Source organism: Chaetura pelagica, unplaced genomic scaffold, assembly GCF_000747805.2.
Source record: "Chaetura pelagica isolate M959 unplaced genomic scaffold, ChaPel_1.0 scaffold316, whole genome shotgun sequence".
In the NCBI taxonomy this organism is placed as follows: Eukaryota; Metazoa; Chordata; class Aves; order Apodiformes; family Apodidae; genus Chaetura; species Chaetura pelagica.
Window position 1 is genome coordinate 1,957,641 of NW_009953497.1, and position 21,249 is coordinate 1,978,889.

General features: G+C 44.4%; 1 protein-coding gene across 2 annotated transcripts in view; it reads left to right on the plus strand.

The window, feature by feature from the left end:
- Positions 1-12,360: 12,360 nt before the first annotated feature.
- The window catches only part of PLXNB1 (plexin B1), a 37,454-nt gene continuing 28,565 nt past the window's right edge, over positions 12,361-21,249 (plus strand). Inside the window, exons 1-4 of one of the 2 annotated variants that reach the window (XM_009999295.1) lie at positions 12,361-13,495; positions 18,058-18,240; positions 18,643-18,771; positions 20,576-20,676. In XM_009999295.1, the coding sequence (XP_009997597.1) occupies positions 12,365-13,495; positions 18,058-18,240; positions 18,643-18,771; positions 20,576-20,676 (1,544 nt within the window). In that variant the 5' untranslated portion in view covers positions 12,361-12,364. The remainder of the gene's footprint in view (positions 13,496-18,057; positions 18,241-18,642; positions 18,772-20,575; positions 20,677-21,249) is intronic. The other variant, XM_009999294.1, reaches the window with a different exon arrangement.

The following is a 21,249-nucleotide window of genomic DNA, read 5'->3' on the forward strand; positions in this document are numbered from 1 at the left end:
TGCTGATTGTTCCTCTCTCGTCTGGACGTGTTGCACCCAGCTGTTTGATGCAGAAAAATGTCTCTATCCCAAACCAGAAGTTGCAGAGTAGCGATGGGCTCACTTGTTACAGCATTTAGAGAGCATCCCTCCTGTTTCACTCTCAAATTCACAATTATTGTTTTCATTAGTAGTTTTGCCCCAGCAACAATTGTCTTTCAGCCTGTTCCTGTGAGTGCTGGACTTGCCTGTCATTCTCCAGATAGTCCACTCAGATCAGATTTAATTTGAACCCCTCTTAAGCCTGTGTGATCTTTTCTGTTCCTAGCTGGTCCATGATTTCAAACTAGTGTATTTCCCACTAAGCCCTGAGGAGGTTTAAAACATTTTTATGATACTAGACTTGTGCCAGCCACAGTGTGGCCTCCTATGTTAGACATTAGATGGCTGATTGTTCAGTTTGGGCCACATATGTCTGAAGAGTGTTGCCTTAGCCACATTTCCCCGGGGTTTTAATTAGTTATGTTGTGACCAAGTTGAACAGTTTCTCATAGGAAGGCACCAACCCTGCAGTGTGGAGTATATAGCTTAAAATGATAGAGGAAGAGTGTTTGGAACTGGGACAGTCTGCAAAGAGGGCTGTGCTGACCACAGGCCATGGTCTCCCCTTTCAGCACAGACATACATGCTTTTTCCTTGCTCCCCTTACCAGCCTCTCTGCTCCATCTAGCTGTTCCTTCTAACAAAAGAGCAGCCACTCAGATGCAAAGCTCTTGGTGTTATTTTGAAGAAACTACAGTAAATCTGGTTTTCCTGTCTTCTGGGCACTGCTGCAAAGGAGTGACCCTGACAAGGGAGCATTCTCTTGAAATGGTGACAGCCAGTTATACTGGCTGCCCTTCCTGCTCATGGCAGTTTGCATTTCAGACTAGCACTGCAGTTTATGCAGCAGACCTGTTAGTGCATCCGTGTGGCCTTAGGGTGAAGGTCTGGGCTTCCCTGAAAAGCAAAGAGAAGAGCCAGTCAGTCCTGCCCAGCCAGTGGCTGTCAGACTGTGAAGGTGGAAGGGGAGCAAACCAGATGTAGAAGAGTCTCAACCAAAAAGCCTTTGCAATTCATGGCTGCCATGAAGAGGTGGCCTGTTCTGAACAGTGGTGCTTTTAAGACAGCACCAAAGAAGTTTTCTCAGCCCTGAGGAAGACCAGGAGCTTGAATATTTTGCTAAATAGAATTAGGATCTCCTCAACCTGAGCATACAGATAAAAACAGAAGCTTGTGTTGCAAAGCCACTTGATGCTGCTACAACTTCTTACAGTGAATTTTGTCTCATAGTGAAAGTCCTTGTTCTGAGTAAGGTGTGACTAGATGTCTGCCTGTTAACAGGGTGATTGGAGAAATCTTGCTCCACATGGTTTATTTCTCCAAGTACCAAATCTTGCAGTGTCCTAGCTTCTGTTTCCTTAGCCACTTAATTTTCATGTTGCTGATTTTTGTTCCTCCAGATTGCAGACCCATAGCAGTATGAATGAAGAGCATTGTCTGATGACCCATGCACTGTAGTAGTCCTCCCCCTCCTATCTATGCAGTCTGATGCTTGGAATTGTATCCTTGAAACAAAAATTTGCAAGTGTGGACAATTTCTGAGATGTAGGGCTGTGATTGTAGGGTGGAAGAGCACACCGCTTTGCTGCTGCCAGCCTGTGGCTCCTTGATTGTGAGCACCTTAAGAGCCCTTCATAGGGGGTTTCTGTGCCACCTATGTGTGCTGGACTATGTTTGGAAGCACTGGACATTGAAGATCCCAGCCTGTGTGGGGTGGTAATTGCTTAGGGCTGTTGAAACTGGTGCAGAGTTGATCCTGGCTCTCAAGTTTCCACCCAGCTGGTTCAGTCTTCTGCAGTAGTGCAGTGAGAGCTGTCTTGTTTTATACCTGTTATGAGCATAGTGTTAAAGTCCTCAGGCCTGTCATTGAATGACCTGATATGTTGCTGTCTGTTCCTGGCCTTATTAAAGTCTTGATACTGGATTTCAGGTGGGACAAAAATGTCTGGCCACCTTAACTTGGATCATTATCTGGCAGACCTGTGTAATTTAATTACCAGAATATTGAGCTTAATAGTTGGTAGCTCACTACTGATAGCCTTCCAGGCCTAGGTACTAATTTATGGAAGATCAGTTGATCAAAGCTTCATTTCTGATAATGCTTTAAAATGAGTTGAGTAACACAGGGCACAATATAGCCCAATTTGGTTTGAAGGCAAACCACAAGGAGATGGTGGTTATGATGTGGAATTCTCTTGATTTTGATGTCTGTTCTGGGTGGGAGGGGATAGATGCAACTCATGTGGTTGCATTGCATTAAATTTATTCGCATGTGCCTGCCTGTATTCATGGCTGTAGCCAGAACTGCTGACACTGTTGGAGTGGTGGGGGAAGACTGTCTAACTACTGTCAGGCTGTAAGGTTCTCCAGAAAATTACTGTGGAGAGCAGAAAAGTGAATTTTGTTTGAAATGAAGGAAGACTCCACAGAGAAGAATTTCCTCCTGTCCACCAAGGACATATTAATTCTTTATAGAGCTGTTGTGGTACTAAAGTTGAAGACTTCTGGGGTGTTGAGCGAATGCTGTTCTTGAACAGGCCAGAGCACCCTGCGCTGCTCAGTGTCTGCAGAGCAAAGGGGTTTATTCAGGGCAGGCTCCAGTGTTTACTGCTTCTGATTTGCATCTTGACAACTGGATGGTGGAGCTTGGGATATAGTCCTTTTGTGTCTGCTTGTGGCTTGTGACTCTGCTAGCATTGAGTCCTTTTGTGGTAGGTCTCTCAGTTCTCCCTTTCGCTGTGCAGTCCTGCAGGGCTGATGCTGGCATGGAGACCATGGTTTCCTCTTGGGGTGCAAGTGCAGGACTAGCTTCCTTTCACAGGAATTTCATGGGATGTTTGAAGCTCCTTCCCTCTCTGATAGATTGCTCCATGGCCAAGCTGTATGCAAAAGGGCTTGCCTTGGGAGCATGGGCTTTGCCTCTGGGACATGGGAGCTTCGTTAGGGGTCGTAGTGCTGTCCTCTGGGAAGCATGTGCTGGTTGCAGGAGGTCTTTCTCTCTCCCTTCTGGAGGAACCCTGCCAAGGAAAATAGACTCCAAGGCAGAAGCAATTACATGGAAAAAACTGTGTGCTGTCCTGGCTCTTTCTGGAGGAAATGGCTGGGCATCTCTGCTTTAAAGAGCTCAAGACAGAATAGCTAAGGCAGCTAGTGCAGAGAAGGGCTCTGGCTTTTGTAGCCTGTGGAGCCAAAGCTGAGAACAGGAGGATCGTGGCTGAGGCTGGGGAGAGGTGCCCCTAATGACAGGGAGGGCAGTGTGGTTGGGAAGGTGTGCCTTGTTTGAGGTGGAGGCCAGTGAAATATGAATCACGTCTGTTTGAAGTAGTGATGAAATCCTAGATGAAGGTTTTCTGTAATACCTGGCCAAACAGTCTGGTGTGCTTTAGCTTTCCTCTCTCCCTGGTTAGAACGGACAGTCCTGACCTACTTTTGGCACCAGCAGCTCCATTGAGCACTGCCCAGTGCCCAGCTGAACGTACAGCAAACACGTTATCTGGTTTGCTCAGTCAGCACGAGAGTGAGAAGTTTCCATCAAGCATTGAGCAGACAGGGAAGAGCTGTTCCTGGAAGAGGGGCTGTTGGTGTGTTGAACTCAATTCTGCCCCTTCTGTGCACCATGGCTGTGGTTTCCCAGTCTGCTAGAGGTGGTGTTTGCTTGCTTCCCTGCCGTGTTGTGCATTAACTTTTGTGCTGTGCTGCCAGGACTCAGATGGTATCTAAATGTTAATATGATAGATAATGCATTTAGAAATAGTCAGTGAGGTTAGGCTTCTGGCTTCCTAAATATGCAATTAGGCAGGGCTAAAGTTACATTCTTAATATTTAAAAATAAATACAATCTATAAATGTACCATAAAATAATAAGTTTAAATAGAAGTGTCATCCTGGGGCAAACTGCAAAGCTCTGTGAACTTAATATCCTGCCTCTGACAGGATCCAGAGACAGACTCTTAATGAGGGCTGTGAGAAACAGGGCATGTATAATGTGGTGGGTTTGGTTTGATTTTTTCTTCCCCCCCCAACATTTGACTCCCAGCTTATGACCATCATCTATTAAGGACCCTCCTTGGCCAGGAGTTGTATTTAATCATCTAATCTCAACTATATCTATTCTCCAGTAATTTGTATAATTCCTCTTCTAACTTGTTTGTTTCTAGTCTCCATGACATCCAACAGCAGTGAGCTCTACAATATAATCATGCATTTAAAATATTGTGCATCCAGTGACAATACCTTTGACCTGGCTCAGAGAAGTTGTCTGTAACTTTGGTGGGTGCTCTCTTGCTCCTGCATTGTAAGACAGCAGTTGTTTATTCCATATTTTTCATCTTGACACTGTCATGTTTCAGATCTCTTGAATTTCCCCTGTCTTCCTCCTGGTTGTTTCTTTGTCCATCCAAAGTCCTGCTCTGCTCAGCCTCTCCTTATATGGAAGCTGCTCCATGATTTTGTTCATCTTTGCTGTCCTTTTTGTTATTCTGTCTCCTTTTTCAGATGTGGGAATCAGATCTGCCTGCAGCATCCAGCAGCATAATGGTGATGATCCTTTCATAATCACTCTGAAGGCTGTCTTTGCCTTTTTGCTTGGTACTGAATACTGAACTGACCTTCCAAGTTTCCAAAATTTTCCCAAGTGATAACACCTAATTTGGATCCTGTTGTGTTGATGTAATTAGAATATTTTGTGTTGGTTTTGGTATTTACTGACATCTAAGATTGTGTAGTTACTTAGGAGCACATGAGTCTTCTCCGAATTTGACTTGGATTAATAATGGTTTTATTAATAAAATTTGCCACTTCTAGACCTTTTTTTTCATAGATCTTATGTGAACATGCTGAACAGCACAGGTTGCAGAACAGATTCTTGGCAGATCTCACTAGTAACCTTCCTCTGATGGGGAAACTCTTCTGGTTTCCTGTCTTTTAATTATTAAATCATGATAGGGACTGTAACTTTTAATTCCACAATAGCTTTATGTTTTTTCAAGAGCCTTAGCTGACAATTCATTTTCAATCAGTTTAGTTCCTAATAAAAAGATTAAAAACAGGCTCTTGGATCTCAGTTTACTGGAAATGGGAAGTCTGCTCTACAAATTTCCTGGGTACTGCAGGGATTTCTCTCTGCTCCAATATTAGTCTGTATTTTCATCAACAGCTTGTTTCTTGAATTTCTGCATGTAAGTTTGATTCTGCAGGAGTGATGGGCTTAGATTGATGTAGATTGGTGTAGAAACAGTGGATTTGCTCAGCAGAGTGAATTGTATGGGTGACTTTAGTGAGCTCTGCTTTCCCAGCAGGGTTCTGTTGCAACTGGATTAAGCCTATCTAGGCTCTCTCGATGTACTCTACACATTAAAAGCTAGAGAATGGGATATTTCTTTTCTAACTAGTTGTCTGGAAGAATGTTAAGTCACCAATGGTATTTGGCTGGCCACAAACTTGGCATCTGAGGTGGCAGCTAGAAGAGCAAGAGGTTTTGGGGCAGATAAATGGAGGGGCTGGTGGGTCAAACTGGAAAAAACCAAAGGGACAGCCTGTCTGGGCCAGGGGCCATGAGAAGGAGATGCTCCTCCAGGTCAGATACCTCAAAAAAAGGATGATGAAAAACCGGGAAGGGCTCAGGGAGCTGCAAGAAAAAATGATTTTTTTCTGCCTGAAGAAGCTCAGCCCACCTGATGTATCCATCTGAAGGATTACACGTGGCTGCAGCCTGCGATTCAGGGAGGCCCAAAGCTGGTGGGATGTACAGGGGAAGGATTGTCTTGTGCTTGTCTGTTCTTATACTGCTTCTTATGCATCTATTATTGTCTGTTGCTGGAGCCAGGGTTTTTGTGTAGGTGGACCTCTGTTGGAGTTAGAATAGCTGTCATTATCTTCCCAAGGAGGCTTAAGAAGAAGGATTAGTTTTCAAACTGTTAATGCAAAAATGACTAGAAGCTTCTTGGATTTGCCAGATCTGTAACAAAATGACAAGGCATTTTACTTGGGGCAAATAACCCTCAAAGATGGATCAGCCTGTGGGGTTAAGGTGGTAGTTTCTGTAATTTAGGAGCCTAGGGAAAAAAATCTGCTTTCATTTGGAGACTTTAGTCAGGAGCTCATGGGCCAGAAGAGGAGATTGCTTAGTGGTGTCCTGTGGTTTGATTATGCAGAAAGTTGGAGCAGATCCTAAAGCACTCTAATCTTCAGATGTATGACACAGGCAGAAGGTTCTGCTTTGCTTGTGTTAAGAGACTGAGAAACTAGTTGACTGGATTTCCCCTTTTTAAAACTGAGGGGTGACCTCATCAATGTTTACAAATATGTAAGGGGTGAGTGTCAGGGAGATGGAGTTAGGCTTTTCTCAGTGATGACCAGTGATAGGACAAGGGGTAATGGGTGCAAATTGGAGCATAGGAGGTTCAAGGTGAATATCCAAAAAAATTTTTTTACTGTGAGAGTGACAGAGCACTGGAACAGGCTGCCCAGGGAGGCTGTGGAGTCTCCTTCACTGGAGACATTCAAAACCCACCTGGATGCATTCCTGTGTGATGTGCTCTGGGTGACCCTGCTCTGGCAGGGGGGTTGGACTAGATGATCTTTCGAGGTCCCTTCCAACCCCTATGATTCTATGATTCTATGATACAGCATGGCATTTGGGCTCAGTTTTGTTAGTGTTTGAGAGAATGGTGAAGTGAAAAGTCAGCTCTCCGTTTACAGTGACAGAATATCTGTGAAGAAGGCTGGTTTTAACAGCAAGAAGCTTGTGGTTGCTTTATATTCCCTGTAAATGTTTGTGTAGTTTGTCTTGATTTATAAAAAGTTCACTATTTAACATTTTATTAATAATTAACTCTTCATTAACCATTAGTACTGGAAGTTTAAACTAGCGATTGTAACACATTTTCATGTGTGCAAGAGAAAAATCTGTTCTGCTAGAGCTGTTTAGGGGTAATATCTATTCACTACCATCAATTAATTCCAGTATGGCTAAAATACATATTTAGGAGTGTAGAAGCACTTTCTACAGATTTTCCAAAGAACCCTAAGAATGCACAGTATCATTAAATTGTCAGTAGTATCACAAAGTTGGCAAAATATTTTGTGCAACATTGTTTTAGTATAACTGCTTAAACCCCCATCCAGAAAAGTATCTTGTAACAGTCAGCAGTAACTACCAAGGGTTTAAAAAAACATTATTTTCCCAAATTTTGCTGTTGATTCTGTAGTGTGAAAGCACAGGTTTTCTGCTACCTTTCCTCTCTATTTCAGATGTGAAATTTTTTCTTTAGAGGACTTCTACAAGTTATTTTGACCTCAGCTTTCATGCTACTCTCATCTCATTAACAGAGCTCCCTTGTCTGTGCCAGTCCTGCTCCGGCAGGATGACTTGGACTTAGGATTTTCCTTGGGGTCAGTTTTATTTGGAAAACAGAGGTTTGTCTTCTTCTCTGCTAGAGCTGCTTGTTCCAAGTGTTCTTAAACAGCAAAGCAGGGAACTGGCCTGGTAGTAGTAAATAAGACTCAAAAAAAGATGTATTTATTTAATGAGAATGTCATCTTTCACAGCAGAAAACAGCAAGTCTCTGTTGAGCATATGAAACTTAGAAGGGGGGCTGTGATTCAGGGCTTTTGTGCAGGAAGCACAGCAGTGGTTGTCTTCCTACTGCTGGGTGATTTGAACGTGCTGGAGCATGAGGGTTGTTGTGCAGCTGGAGGAATTTGCTTCTAATTTTTAAATCTTTTAGTGTTCTCACTGTGGGTCGGCTCTGCAAATGATACAGTGGAAACTGCAGGTGGAAAATTCAGGGACCTACTTTTTTTCCAAGGATAATTCTGCTGGGATTGGTTTTGAGTATGAAATCAAACCTAGAAGTGGGGACATTGATCTGACCTTTCCATGTTTGGGGGATAGGATGCAGTATTAGGGAAATAATCTATGAGGATTGAAATAATCTTTGCGTGTTGATACGCTACTAAAATGTCTCCAAATGAGTTCTGTGTTTGTTTCCTTAATAAATGAGTAAAGTCTCTGAGAGGGATACTGAGGTCAGAGAGGTAAAAATAGTGCTACAGAAAACAGTCTTATTTCAAATTCCAAGTAACAAAATAGTGCCATTGCTCCCACGGTATTGGTTGTTGTTTTGTAGATGTGATATAAATATTCTGTGGCAGAACTGACTAATCCTCTAGCCCTTCTGTTGTGATCCAGATTAAATAAATGAAGCTCAGAGTATCATTTGGATATTGATATTTTACAGTGTGTTAGAGGCAATGTTCAGAGTAGTGTCTGGAGCGTTTTCCTATTTAATGGGAATTCATTTAAAAAATGGAGTCTTTAAAAAGAATCTTTAAGCCTGGGCAATTGCCTTCAGAATTAATTAAAGGCTACACACTTTTAGTGCAATCTGTCTGTAACAGCTGTGTTATACACTAGCAGTGAGCACAGGAAGCAGAGTGGTTCAGTAAATCCATAAAGAGCCTGTCGTGAAGCCATCAGATTTAAATGTAGGTTATCCTTCTCCTTCCTGTCCTCCCAGAGAGGCTGTGATGGGCTTAAATGAAGAGCAAGAAATAAATGAGGCAGTGATGCTGATGTTTGAGAAACAACTTGGAAAATTGAATCAAAAGACACTGCTGGCTTCTTATCTCAGTTTTCAAACAGAATGGGAATGCTTCTAACTGCTGACAGCCACACAGACTCATGCTCATTTCTAGAGTATGTATGTTTGCTCACCTAGCAATAAATACAAGTTCATTTGCTAATGGCTCTTCAGCAAAGAGCAACAAAGAGCACTATATTCAGTGTTTACCCATTGCTCAGAGTGATTAGAACCAGCTTGCAGAACATGCTGTACTGCCTTTTTATTTCTTTTGTTTTTTTCCCCCTCCATGTTTTTCTCAGCTGCCTTCTGTTTTCCCAGTCACGAGGACTAGATAGTAGCTTGTCTCCTGGAACACCTTTGAGAACTATCTCTTAATAAAGGGACTTCTAGGGGAATATTGGTGAGTGAAAAAATAGCTTCAGGTCAGAGATTTGACCACAATAGGGTACGTTTTTGCTTGTGTTCTGCTGGATGATAGGCTAGTTGCTTTTCCACCTCTTTTCCAATACAGGCACTCCAAAGAGGTAAAATGCTTTCAGAGAAACATTAGGGATAGATTAAACTATAGATCAGAGAGCTTGTAAAAAGATCTGGGTTGCTAGAGTGGTGTCATGCACTGGCTTTTGAGTTCAGCCACTGGTGGCATATATATGAGTGTGAGTTATCTGAGACAGGATGTGGTGGACAGAGCAGAGTCTTGCAGCATGTAGGCATGACCTCTAGCCAGAAAGCCAGTACTTCAGAATCCATAAATTCCAAAGACACATGCTGATTTTACTGTGTAAGTACTGGCATAGGAAGGTTGCATTAGCTAGAAAGAAGATTAGAGATTCCTGTAAGTGGTGTAGTGTAATGGTGTCTTGTGATCCTCAGCTGCTTCCAGATCAAAGACTCCCTTCTCCATGTCAGTGTGGCTTTGTCACAGTGTAGTCAAGCTCCTGCTGTTGGGTGGTCATCAGCCTATTGTTTTGTTTGCAGACATTTTAAGCTTTGAAACTGAGGAGACTCCAAACAGAGTTGCACAACACTCCATCGTGATGTCTGCATGGTGGCTGTGCAGAGGTACCAGGGCAGTTGTGTGGTTAAGGAGTTCCTTGAATGAAGATTTCTCCAATAAAAACAGCAAGAATGCATTAAAAAAAAACCAAAAAAACTAATATACTAGAATCAGGGCAAGATATCCTCTAGTGATCTAAACCAGGGTGATACAGTTAAGTTAGAACTCCATCCTTCAATCTACATGTATCTACTTGCTGGCTTTATAAATCCCCCTCATCATGCTTCACAGATAACATCTGCCTGGCGAAGACCTCTGTCAAGTGCTACAACACACTCTCTCACCGCCCTGGAAAGAGGCTCCCAGCCTAGCTCAGGGTTGTTTGCCAATCTGGGTGAAGCAGAGTGTGTCAGCAGCCCTGGGAGCAGAAAACACTACGCGTCCATTATCGGGGCAAACAAAAGCCCCAGTGTGCATGGAACCTAAACACAGCTCAGGTTCGGTGTGAGTTGGCGCCGTGTGCTCCAGGGGAAAGGGGCCAGGCTGGAGCCAGCATTCCTGCCTGTCGGGGTGTCCTGACAGCTCTACCTACTTACCTACAAGAGCCGTGTGAAATGGAGCTTTTCCAGAGCTTCACAAAGCCTATATTTAATAACGTGTTGTATTTATAATACCTTCCATCCGCTGGATTTCACAAGTCGACTAATCCTCTCAGCTGGTCTTTTGGTAGAGCAAAGATGCCTGTTTTACTGACAAAGGAGCTGGAAAGCAGACTTTTGCAGGCTGGGGTTGTTTTTTTGGGGTTTTTTTGCAGTAACAGCAAAACAAAAGACGGATCTAGAGTCTCACAGTTATTGTTTCTCACCATTGCTACTGTGTTTTCTGCACACTGTGTGCTGGATGTTGTACAGAATGAGCATAAGGCATAATTTGTGACCTAAATTGGGTAAGTTCTGCAGTAGATGCTGGGATAGTCTTCTCTGGAGATGTGTGGATCATTTTCCACCTCTGTGCTCTTAAGAGCACTCTGGGCTTAACTACACTATGAGTTTACCAAGAAGATTAAGAGGGGTGATGCTATAGGAGGGAAGTGATTATATTTTCTTAGCTTTAGCTACAAAATTAACTTCACCCCTGAGGAGCTGAGTTGCCAAAATGAGCACAGCAGATTTACAGGTCAGTTCTGGAGGAGATACTGTACCCATCAGCTGTGTTGAGCCTCTGGCCCAGCTTGGCATCTGTGTAACTATATGTAGCTTTGATACCTTCTCTGCAAGAGAGAGGGAGGGAGGGAGGGAAGGGTTTAGATTCACCACCTACTTCTCAATTCAAATAACATGGTGCTCCTAGTAAACTATGAGTGCTTGCAGCTGCTGCTCTTTTTTCCATGGGGAAAGCATTTATCTAAATGCTGCAGGTACTTATTATCACATTTTTGCCATGCTGTGGGATTCCACATGCTTTTCAGGACAGTTGTTCCCAACTATGGCATGGCTTGGGTGGGTCATGATGGCTTTCAAGAGGAATTGATCTAAACATCCTCTGGGCAGGAGCAGAACAGGTCTGGTGGTTCCCTAAGTCTGTCCAACACCCACCTCATCTGGCCTTGTCTGCACTTTGGGGCATGAGACAGGGAAGGAGTGGAGCATTGTCCACAGAGCAGGCATGTTCAGTGCTGGCAGAGTTCCTGGGGAGAGATGAGTGCCAACAAGATACTTCTGCCCTGAAGACTGCAGTAACAAGTGAGCAGGGTAAGGTGGTGTCCCCATCAGCTAGACATGCTGCATCTGCCCAAGGAGTTGGGGGCCCACCAAGGTTGACTTGGCAGTCTGGGGGCAGACTGGTGGCCCCAGGGGAGTTCCTATGACTGACTCACAGAATCATAGAATTATTGAGGCTGGAAAATACCTCTGAGATCATTAAGTCCAGACTCTCTGGAGATCTCATACTGGCATCAGGGCAGAGCAGCCCTGCTTGGGTGGGCCACATTCAGTAGCAGAGATAGCATGGGAAGGTTCCTTCAAAAGTACTAGCAGAAGAGTCTTGGACCCAAAAGAGGCTGTAGATAGCTGTAAGTGCTAAGAAGAGAGGATTAATCATGATATCTCAATCAAACACTGAGCAAAGGGATTATTAGTTTGCTCTGAACTGGACCACAACTAGTTTATTTAAACAATGGTTCTGCAGGTTATGTTTGTCTTGTCAGTGGTTTGTTTTATGGTAGTGTTGCTCATTAAACATGTATGTCATGTGCTGGCTGCTACAGGATGTGGTCCTGTCTTGGAGAACTTCCTTAATAGCATCATAGGAGAGAATTGTGTGGGAGTCTGATGTTCTAAGAATAGTTCAATGCTTTAACCACCTTCTGTCACAGCATAGATAAGACTTTTCTGCTTTGATTATGTCCCTGCATTGATGAATCTGGGCTTTGAACTGCTTATTCAGCAAGTTTAGGACAAATACTGGGTTTGTGAAAAGAAGCTTTCCTCAGTACCACCCAGCAGTCCCTGGGAAAGCCCCCAAGAACATTACTTGCAGTTGGCTCTTTGTATCTAGTTCTCTGCTTTCTATGGGTATTCACATCCTCTTTGCCCACTTCTCATAATAAGAGTGCTTGTTGAAGGATTTTGATGAGTGTTAATCTTTACTTCAGTTGTACAAGGAGTTACAACAGCTTTTCCTCTCTTGCAGAGTGTTTACCATGCCTCTGGGAACGTTCCTCCTTCCTGTTCTCTGTTTCTTGGGAGCAGCAATTCCACAGGGACTGCAGTATGTCACGTTCTCACGCAACGCTACAAAATTCCTCCACCTGTCTATGGACTTGGAATCTGGGACCGTTTATTTGGGGGCCACCAACTTTCTCTTTCAGCTGACATCTGACCTGCTGATGGAGAACGTGGTTCGGACTGGACCGGTTCTGGACAGTAAAGATTGCCTCCCCCCAGTCTCAAAGCTGGAGTGCCCACAGGCGCACTACACCGACAATCACAACAAGCTGCTGCTGGTGAACGCGGTGCAGAAGGAGCTCATTGTGTGCGGCAGTGTGCACCAGGGCATCTGTGAGAAGAGGAGCCTCACGTCCATCGACCGTGTCCTGTTCCGGCCAGAGAGCCCTGGAGACACCCAGTATGTTGCTGCCAATGATCCCAATATCACCACTGTGGGACTCATCGCATACTCAAAGGATGAGGTCCCCTTGCTATTCGTGGGACGAGGGTACACGAGCCGAGGAGTTGGGGGAGGGATTCCTCCCATCACTACCCGAAACCTCAGGGCCCACGGAGGGGATATTCAAGCAACAGACTCTCACTCCATTTTCTCCTATGAAGAAACAGCAAAGCTGGCAGTGGGCCGGCTCTCTGAGTACAACCACCATTTCATTAAATCCTTCACTTACCGCTCCAGCGTCTATTTCCTGTTCTACCGTCGGGACCTCAAGTCCCAATCGCGCGAGTACAAGACCTACATCTCGCGGATCTGCCTGGATGACTCTCACTATTACTCGTATGTGGAGTTACCTCTGCTCTGCCAGAGCAAAACCAACACATACAGTCTCCTGCAAGCTGCCTACGTCACCCGGCCGGGAAGGGGCCTGGCCCAAGGGGAGCTGGACACCGAGGGAGAGGTGCTGTTTGCAGCCTTCTCTGCCTGGCAGTCCTCTGGCCGGCTGAGCGAGGAGTCTGCGCTCTGCGTCTACGCGATGGAGGAGGTGGATCGCCTGACCAACTGGACTAGGGATGTTTGCTATATGAGGGATGGGAAGTCAGAAGAAGGGGCAGAAGTGGCTTATATTGAATACGATGTCAGTTCCAACTGTGTCCAGCTGCCAGCGGTAAGTGGCTTTGCAGCTTTGCCAGGGTGAAGAGTAGCCTGCCTGTGTTCCTGTGCTGCTTTGTGTTCCTGGAGTCAGCCCATTTCCCACAGGTGGATGCTGACATCTGTTTGGGTTAAAAACTTTTGGGTTCAGGCTGTTTCTTTGCTCCTGGAGCAACGCAATGCAAAAATTGTTGTGTCCTGTTTAAGTGCAGTCTGTCCCCTTGCTGCTGCAGCTCTCTGCCCCCAGTGGGCAGGTGTCCCTACAGAGGGAGATGGACCGTGTGTGGCAATGGGGAGGGTGTCTGATGTGACATGTGCAGTGGCAATACCAGGCAAGAGAGCTGAAGCAGAGGTTCAGGTTATTTTTCAGTATCTTCATCTCCTGGTCTGTAATGCAGGGATGGAGAGGAGTATGTGCGTGTGCACCTGTGTGTTGGGAAGGGAATTTATGGGATGTGCTGGGTCGCTGTTGGTTACGGTGACGTGCACCTCACAACAGCCTCCTGCAAGGCCACCCGGGAACAAAAAGAAAACATAAGCAAAAGCAACAGTCAACAAAATCCTGTTTTCCTGTAGACTGCATCAGTCCTGCAGAATTTTGTGTCAAGGAGGGCCTTTTCCTGACCTGTCTCTTCTTTGCCTCCAGAGCTGTAAGAGGTGATAATCCTTCTTTAAATTCTACAGCAAAGGCATGATGGGATGTTGCAGGATAAAAATACAAACTAAAGCTGTGACCCTGAGGTCCTGCACTGTCAGCCACCTCGGCTGGTGCCGCGGTATCGGGGACGGTGACACAAACACAGCAGCAGCATTTTCCTGGGGCTGTGCTGAACACTGTGTCCTGGCACGAGGCTCTGGTTGTGAGGAGCTGTTTTCACCAAGAGCATTGATAGTCCTTAGCAGAACAGCATGTTTTGTTGTGTTTTCCTTCTACAGAACAGGCTCTCCAGACAATTGCCTCTTCCCAGCCTTATGATACAAAGTGATACTATAGAGCTTTGGATGTCTCTGAGGTTGGATGTGTGATCCAAAACCCATCTTAAAATTATATCAGTAGCTAAAGCTGACTGTAGAATACTTGTGGGACATGGGAAGGGTAAAGAGCAGACTTGGAGCACGATGAATATAAGGTCAGAAGAGTATGTAAGAGTTGGGAAGCAAGAGACTGCTCAGTTTGATATCCTGCTTTTGTTGTGTCTCTTAGCAATGCCCCATGTGTCCTTTGCAGGGCTGCATGGAAGGAGTCATCACAGGTGATTTTTGGGGGGAGTTAAATGTCAAACTGGTGTGAGCACTTGAAATAAAATTCCTTCATTCAAAATTACTTAAGAGTCCCCTTGTACCACTCGATCCAATGGAGAAGTGGGTGCACAGAGTGGGAGAAATAGGCCAGTCTCTGCTATGTGATTCCTGGCACGTGATCCCAGGGTCCCAGCTGCACAATTTGGCACTAGTGGGCTGACTAAAGGATGGCATCTTATTAACAAGTGTGTCCAATGATATGTAAATGTTCTAACAAACTTTATCCTTCACCATTCAGTACATGGTAGCGGTTGTCGTTCAGATTGTATCTAACACCACGTAAGGGGCTGTGCCAGCTCCAGGCTGCTCCATTCAGTGCTGAGTGGAAGCGGCTGTCAATGAGCATTTTATGCAGGAGCAGTTTTTACTCTGCTTCAATGGTGGCAGCTTGTGCTGTATGTCAGGGTAAAGCTAATTAATTTCACATATTTCGGCCTCCAGACCAGCCTGTGCACAAGAAGGTATGACCTTTTCCCTAGTTAGCACTCCCATCAGGAGAGGTTAAGATTGAGTTTTACAGCTCAATACAATCTCTTCAACTAGAAAAAACAAATGCTTGTTATAATAAGAATTTCAAGACCAGTTAATTTCTTCTAGTTTGCTGGAGATCCGTTAGTCTTGAAATACAGGAGACCATGTAGATGCTGTTAGTGAGTTGGTAATTGAAAGTGTGAAACATGTTTCTGCAAAGCTTAGGAAGGCTGCATATATTTGGTGGGTGCAGTTTTCAGCGTATGTAACTTGTCCTTTTACACCGATCTTGCAGTCCTCTATGCACAGATACAGATTTGCTCTTTGTTGCTTCTCACTTGTACGGTGTCGGGTGTGCTCACCAGAGCTCACAGCAGCAGCTTCATCCCAACTTGCTGCATCACAGTAGGACACAAGATGATCCTTGCAGTGTAATTTCTGCCATGGTGGCAAGATGTGCTTCACTGAAAGCAATTCAAGCAGCTTCTTTGTAAACTTATATAAGCACTTTATACAATTATCATGGTCTTAATCCTGTAGAAGGGAACAAGTTTCAGCTCTTGACTGTGATTAACTGCCAAGGCCATGGGCAGGTTGTGCTGGTGCTGGGGGAGCTCACACAGGTCACGTTGGTTTATGGTAGAAGGTGTGTGAAGTGACTTGCCCTTGGCATCACACACTGGCAACAGCAGTGCTGAGCACAGCTGGGGTATAGCTATTTCTGACTTGTATCCTTTTTCTTTTTTTTTTTTTTAAGCAAACTGAAAAATTGGCATCAGTAGCAAGGCCATTAGGCTCACGGTTTGTCTAAATTGATACAAAGGTTTCAAAAAATAGCTAGAATCCCATTCAAAATAAACAGCTGATGCTTTTGAGTATGGGAATTTGGCTGTGACCTACTTCCTAATAAATCTTATAGAAACTGGACAACTGGAGAAATAGAAATCTTTAGGTTGCAAGAAGGTGGCTGAAAGAAGCTTAAGAATAAAGTGGCAGAGCTGATGAGAAAAGTAGATGTGTTACTAAAAATGAACATTAGCTTAGAGGATGGTAAAAAACAACAGTTGTTAAAAGTTGTAGCCTCTTCTGAGGCTTTAAATCAGAGCCTTGCAGCTGGTATACAGAAAATGAGTTGAATGAGTATTTGAAAAGAAAACAATAAAGCATGAGGATCAAAGTAGTGCTAGTCTGATTGGCACAGTTTCCTAGGTGAAACTGATGTGTCAAGCCTTGCTTGCCTGCTGCAACAGCAGCACATGTGGAAGTGAATAGAGGTCAGCAGGTTAAACACATTTTACCGGGGGATTTCCACAGACTTGGTCAAAAGCTCCTGATCATTTTTGGTTTCTCCAGGAAGCAGTCAATTATGAAAGACAAACAAAAGAAAAAACCCAAGAAAAATGGGAGGAGAGGAGGAAAAAGGGTCAGGTTCTGCAGGGGGTGGGTGAGGGGTGGTGGGCAGGTGCCCGCAGAATGTCACCCAGTGCCACTGCTACCACTGACCTGCGGTGGGTGCTGGTACCCAGCAGCTCAGCACTGCCATAGGCAATGCATGGACACCCAGCAGAAGGAGCACATAGCCCTCCTCACAAGGAGTCTAAATTCAACCACGTTGCCCGAGGCAAGAGAGAAGGAGCTGCTGAGACGATGTGGCTTGTGCAGTTACTGCCTCTGATCCATACGGAGCTTTGAAAGAGTATCAGTAAGGAGCTGGAGACGAGGGTCCAACTGTTATCCATAAGGGATTTCATGATGAAAATCATTAGTTTACATAAGTCACGTTGTTTGAAGACAAGTCACTGATCAATTAAAAAGTATTGGTTTTAATAGTAATCATTGGGTGAAGAATCCTGCATTCAGTCTCCAAACATACTGTGAAATGAAAGTGGACACAAAACAAGGTGTCAAGAAAGATGTAAAACAACAGAGGAGCTATCCTAGACAAGCCTGAGTTTGTCACTTTGGAGGAAGATGAATCATAATGGAATATCTTCTTTCTGCACATACAAATTATAAATAAGTTGGCAGTTTTCATTCTCTCCCCTTTATAATTCAGTAAGCGAAGGTTTGATGGGACTGGGAGGGATCTAACTGGAACAGAAGGATGACTGGTTTTGTACAGTGCTGTGGAGTCAATTTTAAGAAATCTGACAAGACTGAGAAGAATGGAAGCAGTGTACAAAGATAACTCTTGTTTTCGCTTTCTGTGGGTCTCTGGTTGTGTGCACTCTACAATTTGTGTGTGTGGTTAGTAAGCTCTTTGCAGCAGGTCATCTTCCACCCTGTGTTTATGCATGTCCTGATGCTTTGGGATTCTACTTCAGGCTTAGAATTTGCAGATGATACAACAAAACAGTTCCAACTGATGCTTGTGACCAGGTTTTGCACTGGAAGCAGGAATTACCAGCATTTTGTTTTATTCTGAAAAATGCAATTAGCCTTTCCCAAGGCTGTACCATGGCAGTGTCTGGCCAGTAATGTATTTTTGAGAAATTAAGTTTACTGGAATTTCAGTGTGTTTAATTACTGAATGGACTTGCTGAAATGTCAGCAGGATTCTGTGAGGTTACAAACAGACAACGTAGTAATTATTAAATCTAATTGTTAGTCATTAAAATTAATTATTGACCTGGCTTTTACTCTCAGTCAAAAAGCTTAGAGGGGTTCAAAGCTGAATTCACTACTGGGGCAAATGTTTAAGGAATTTGGGTAGAAAGGCATGGTGGGAAGTGTTTAAGCTGACAGTGTTCCTTGTAATCTATTTTTTGTTACTGATTTCCTTGTTATTTTCACTCCCCAAAAAAGGACACACTGTATGCATATCCCTGTGGCTCTGACCATACTCCCAGCCCCATGGCCAGCCGGGTTCCCTTGGAAGCAGCTCCACTCCTGGAGAAAACAGAGGCTCGTTTGACAGCTGTGGCAGTGAATGTGGAAGATGGCCACACCATTGCTTTTCTGGGAGACAGCAGAGGGAATCTGCACAAGGTATGATCTGGAAGCAGATGACAGGAAATGAAGAGACAAAGCTAATCAGGGATGCTCAGGTGGAATGCAATTTCTCTTGTCTCTTGGGAAGCCAAGTTCCTACTAAGACCATTACTATCACGTGGTCTCTTCTCACACTGTACTGACTTGAGAATGTGAACACCCCAAATGGTGGTCACGTTGCCCTTGGTTACATTTGCACTGAGCCACCATCAGGGCTGGTGCATCCTACATGGTTTCTGCAGGTGTTGCCAGGCATGTGCTTCTCACTGCCCTGGGATCTTGGTGGGAGGTCAGAATCCTCACACATCGCAGTGGTTCCAACTTGTGCCTCATGTAGGATGGGTGCAGCCAACTCCTGCTGTGATACTTCACCTGCATCCAACTGTGACTCTCTTGCAGGTGTACTTAGGAGCAATGGGAGATGCACATATATACTCTTCTTTAGCTATCCAGTTAAATAGCATGGTGAGCGGAGACCTGCTGTTTGACCAGTTGCAGGAGCACCTCTTTGTCATGACCCAGTCAATGGTAAGAGCAATAAAATGCCTTCCACAGAAAAGTTTAAAGCGTTTGAGGTCCAGACAAACTACTGGTGGGACTGGGGGAGGCAGAGAAGCAGTGTGTATAGCTGAGCCTGTGCTGGGCAGCAGCTGTCTGCCAGCCTGGCTTGCAGGAATGGGGACTGGTTTTTTGCAAAAGCTGGAAGAAGCATGGAGGAAGTCTGGGTACCCTAAACTGTGCTGCTTGCATCTGCATTTCCCCAAGTCAGCCAGGCTGTATCAGCAGTGTTGGAAGAATGTGAATTGCAAGCTTGTAATAGGCTGCTCTACTGGCACGAAGACAAGGGACTGCAAATTCCTGGGTTCCTCTGTGCTGAGCAGGAACTGTTTGGACAACAGTTTGCATCTCCATCGAAGCAGAAGAATGTGAGCCTTCTGGGTTCACAAGTCATGTGACCTGTCTTGGTTTTGCAAAAGATTAAAAAGAGAAAAGGGAGGTTTTGTGTTATTAAAACTGTGATACTTCTTCTGTTTGTAATCAGTTAAAGGATTAGGCTGTTCTTCTGTAGGCTTATAATGTACAAAAAGCAGAAATGTGTGGGAAATGTCTTCAGATAGCAGAGATGTGCTCTGACTGGCTATAAAATAACAGTCTTGCAGATGAAATTGAGCTTTATAAGGAACCCTGTGAGGCACCTTTCCCTCTTGTCCTGCTTTCTGTAACTCTGTTTGTGCCCAATGGCATTTGGATGAGAAGAGGCATTGCAGTTCCTCAGGCTCTTGAGATATTGGTGCCTGTGGAATAGGAAATGCAACTATGGATACTTTTATTTGAGAGGATTTGTGCACCACCACATATGTCAGCTCCTTGAGCTGGAAAGAGAAAGATCTTCCAAGCAAAGAAAAAAGCAGCCCTTGAGTTGCTCTGAAGGAGAGAACAAACCAAAAATCAGAGCATGCTGGAAAACTGCTGCTTCCCTTCACTCCCACACAGAGCACTTGGAGATGTTCTGAAATGTTGTAACACTTCAAAGGAGGACTTGAAATCTGTGAGTTGAAGAAGATTAGGGAAATCTGAAATATATCCTTGACAGTAATTGTTCTGTCAAATAAAAAATGTAAATTACATCATGTATTTAGCAAAAGTAATAGGTCAGGGATTAGAAGTTGGTATTTTAAAGTAACTGCCAGTGTAGTAGCTGGAGTGTAGTAGGAGATTAAAGAGAGAGGGCAAGGGGCTGAAATCAGCAAGGACAGTAAGTTAAAGCAGAAGTGATTTTCAAAGTAAAACTTACCTCCAGATGGCAGGTTTTGTTCCACATTGATCAAAGCTTCTTGATCTACTTTCAGTCAAAATGATAGTTCTACCAGGTAGAGCTGGGCAACAGAGCAGATGCATTCAGAGGCCTCAGCTGGAGCTGCTGCCTCCAGCTTCAGTCACAGGATGTCAAGAGAGATTATCTCCCATGACAGGGTCCAGAAAAGCAAAAGAGCAAATGTTGCTCAGTCTGCTGTTCTTTGATCCATTTTATTAAAATACAGATTTGTCCCTAAATAAAGTCTCCTTGTTGCCAAAAGTGTCATGGTGACCTGTTAATAGCCATGCACTTTGCTTGCCTCAGTGCCTCTGTACAGCCTGATGTTTAGATGTCATTTTCACTGGTGTGTGAAACAGCCACTCAGGTGTGCTATGGGAACTTCCTTCTTTTTTCCTTATTTTTATGCAATATTGGGGATTAAGAAGTTGTTTAAGTGAACATGCAGGTGATGGGCCTGGCTAGTTAGGCAGAAGAACCCTGCGTTGTGTGTTTACTGATTGCTTTCTCTGACAGGTGGCAAAGGTTCCCATAGTGGAATGTTCCCTGTACTTGGACTGTGAATCCTGCCTGGCACTGAAAGATCCCTACTGTGGCTGGTGTGTCCTTCAGGGACGGTAAGAGAGATCCCTGGTCACCTGCAGAGATTTTGGAGGGAGAGAGGGATTGTCTCCACTTACTTTCCTCCTTGTGTCTGTGTATGTCTGTGTGTCTGGATTTAGTTTATTTTATTGTTAGTTCCTTTATGGGATATTCTCTCTAAATTACCATTTCTCTCTCTGCCTTCCTAAAGGCCACCTGCAGTCACAGAGGCACACAGGTAATCTGTGGCTTTAGGGTCACCACTCACTCCTGTCCAGTGGATTTCAGCCTGTTTTCAGTCTGACTGCAGCTCAAACTGTCTCATTTCAAATGTAGAGAAACTAGCTTACCTCTTCTTCTGGTGTCACTCTCTTCAGCACTCTTTTTCACTTCTTGCTCCCCTACTGATGTTACTGGTTTGTTCCAGTGTGTGTGCCTGCTTGCTGACTCTGTCTCCCCATAGAATGCCACAGGAACTAGTTTATGACCCTTGAAGCCCAAAAAGTGCCTCCTCATCTACATTTTGCCTACAGTTCATCCTATTCTTGAAGGTGAGGGGAGGCTGGGAATTCCATGGCTTGTGAAGCAGCCTCCTCAAGACCGTAGCA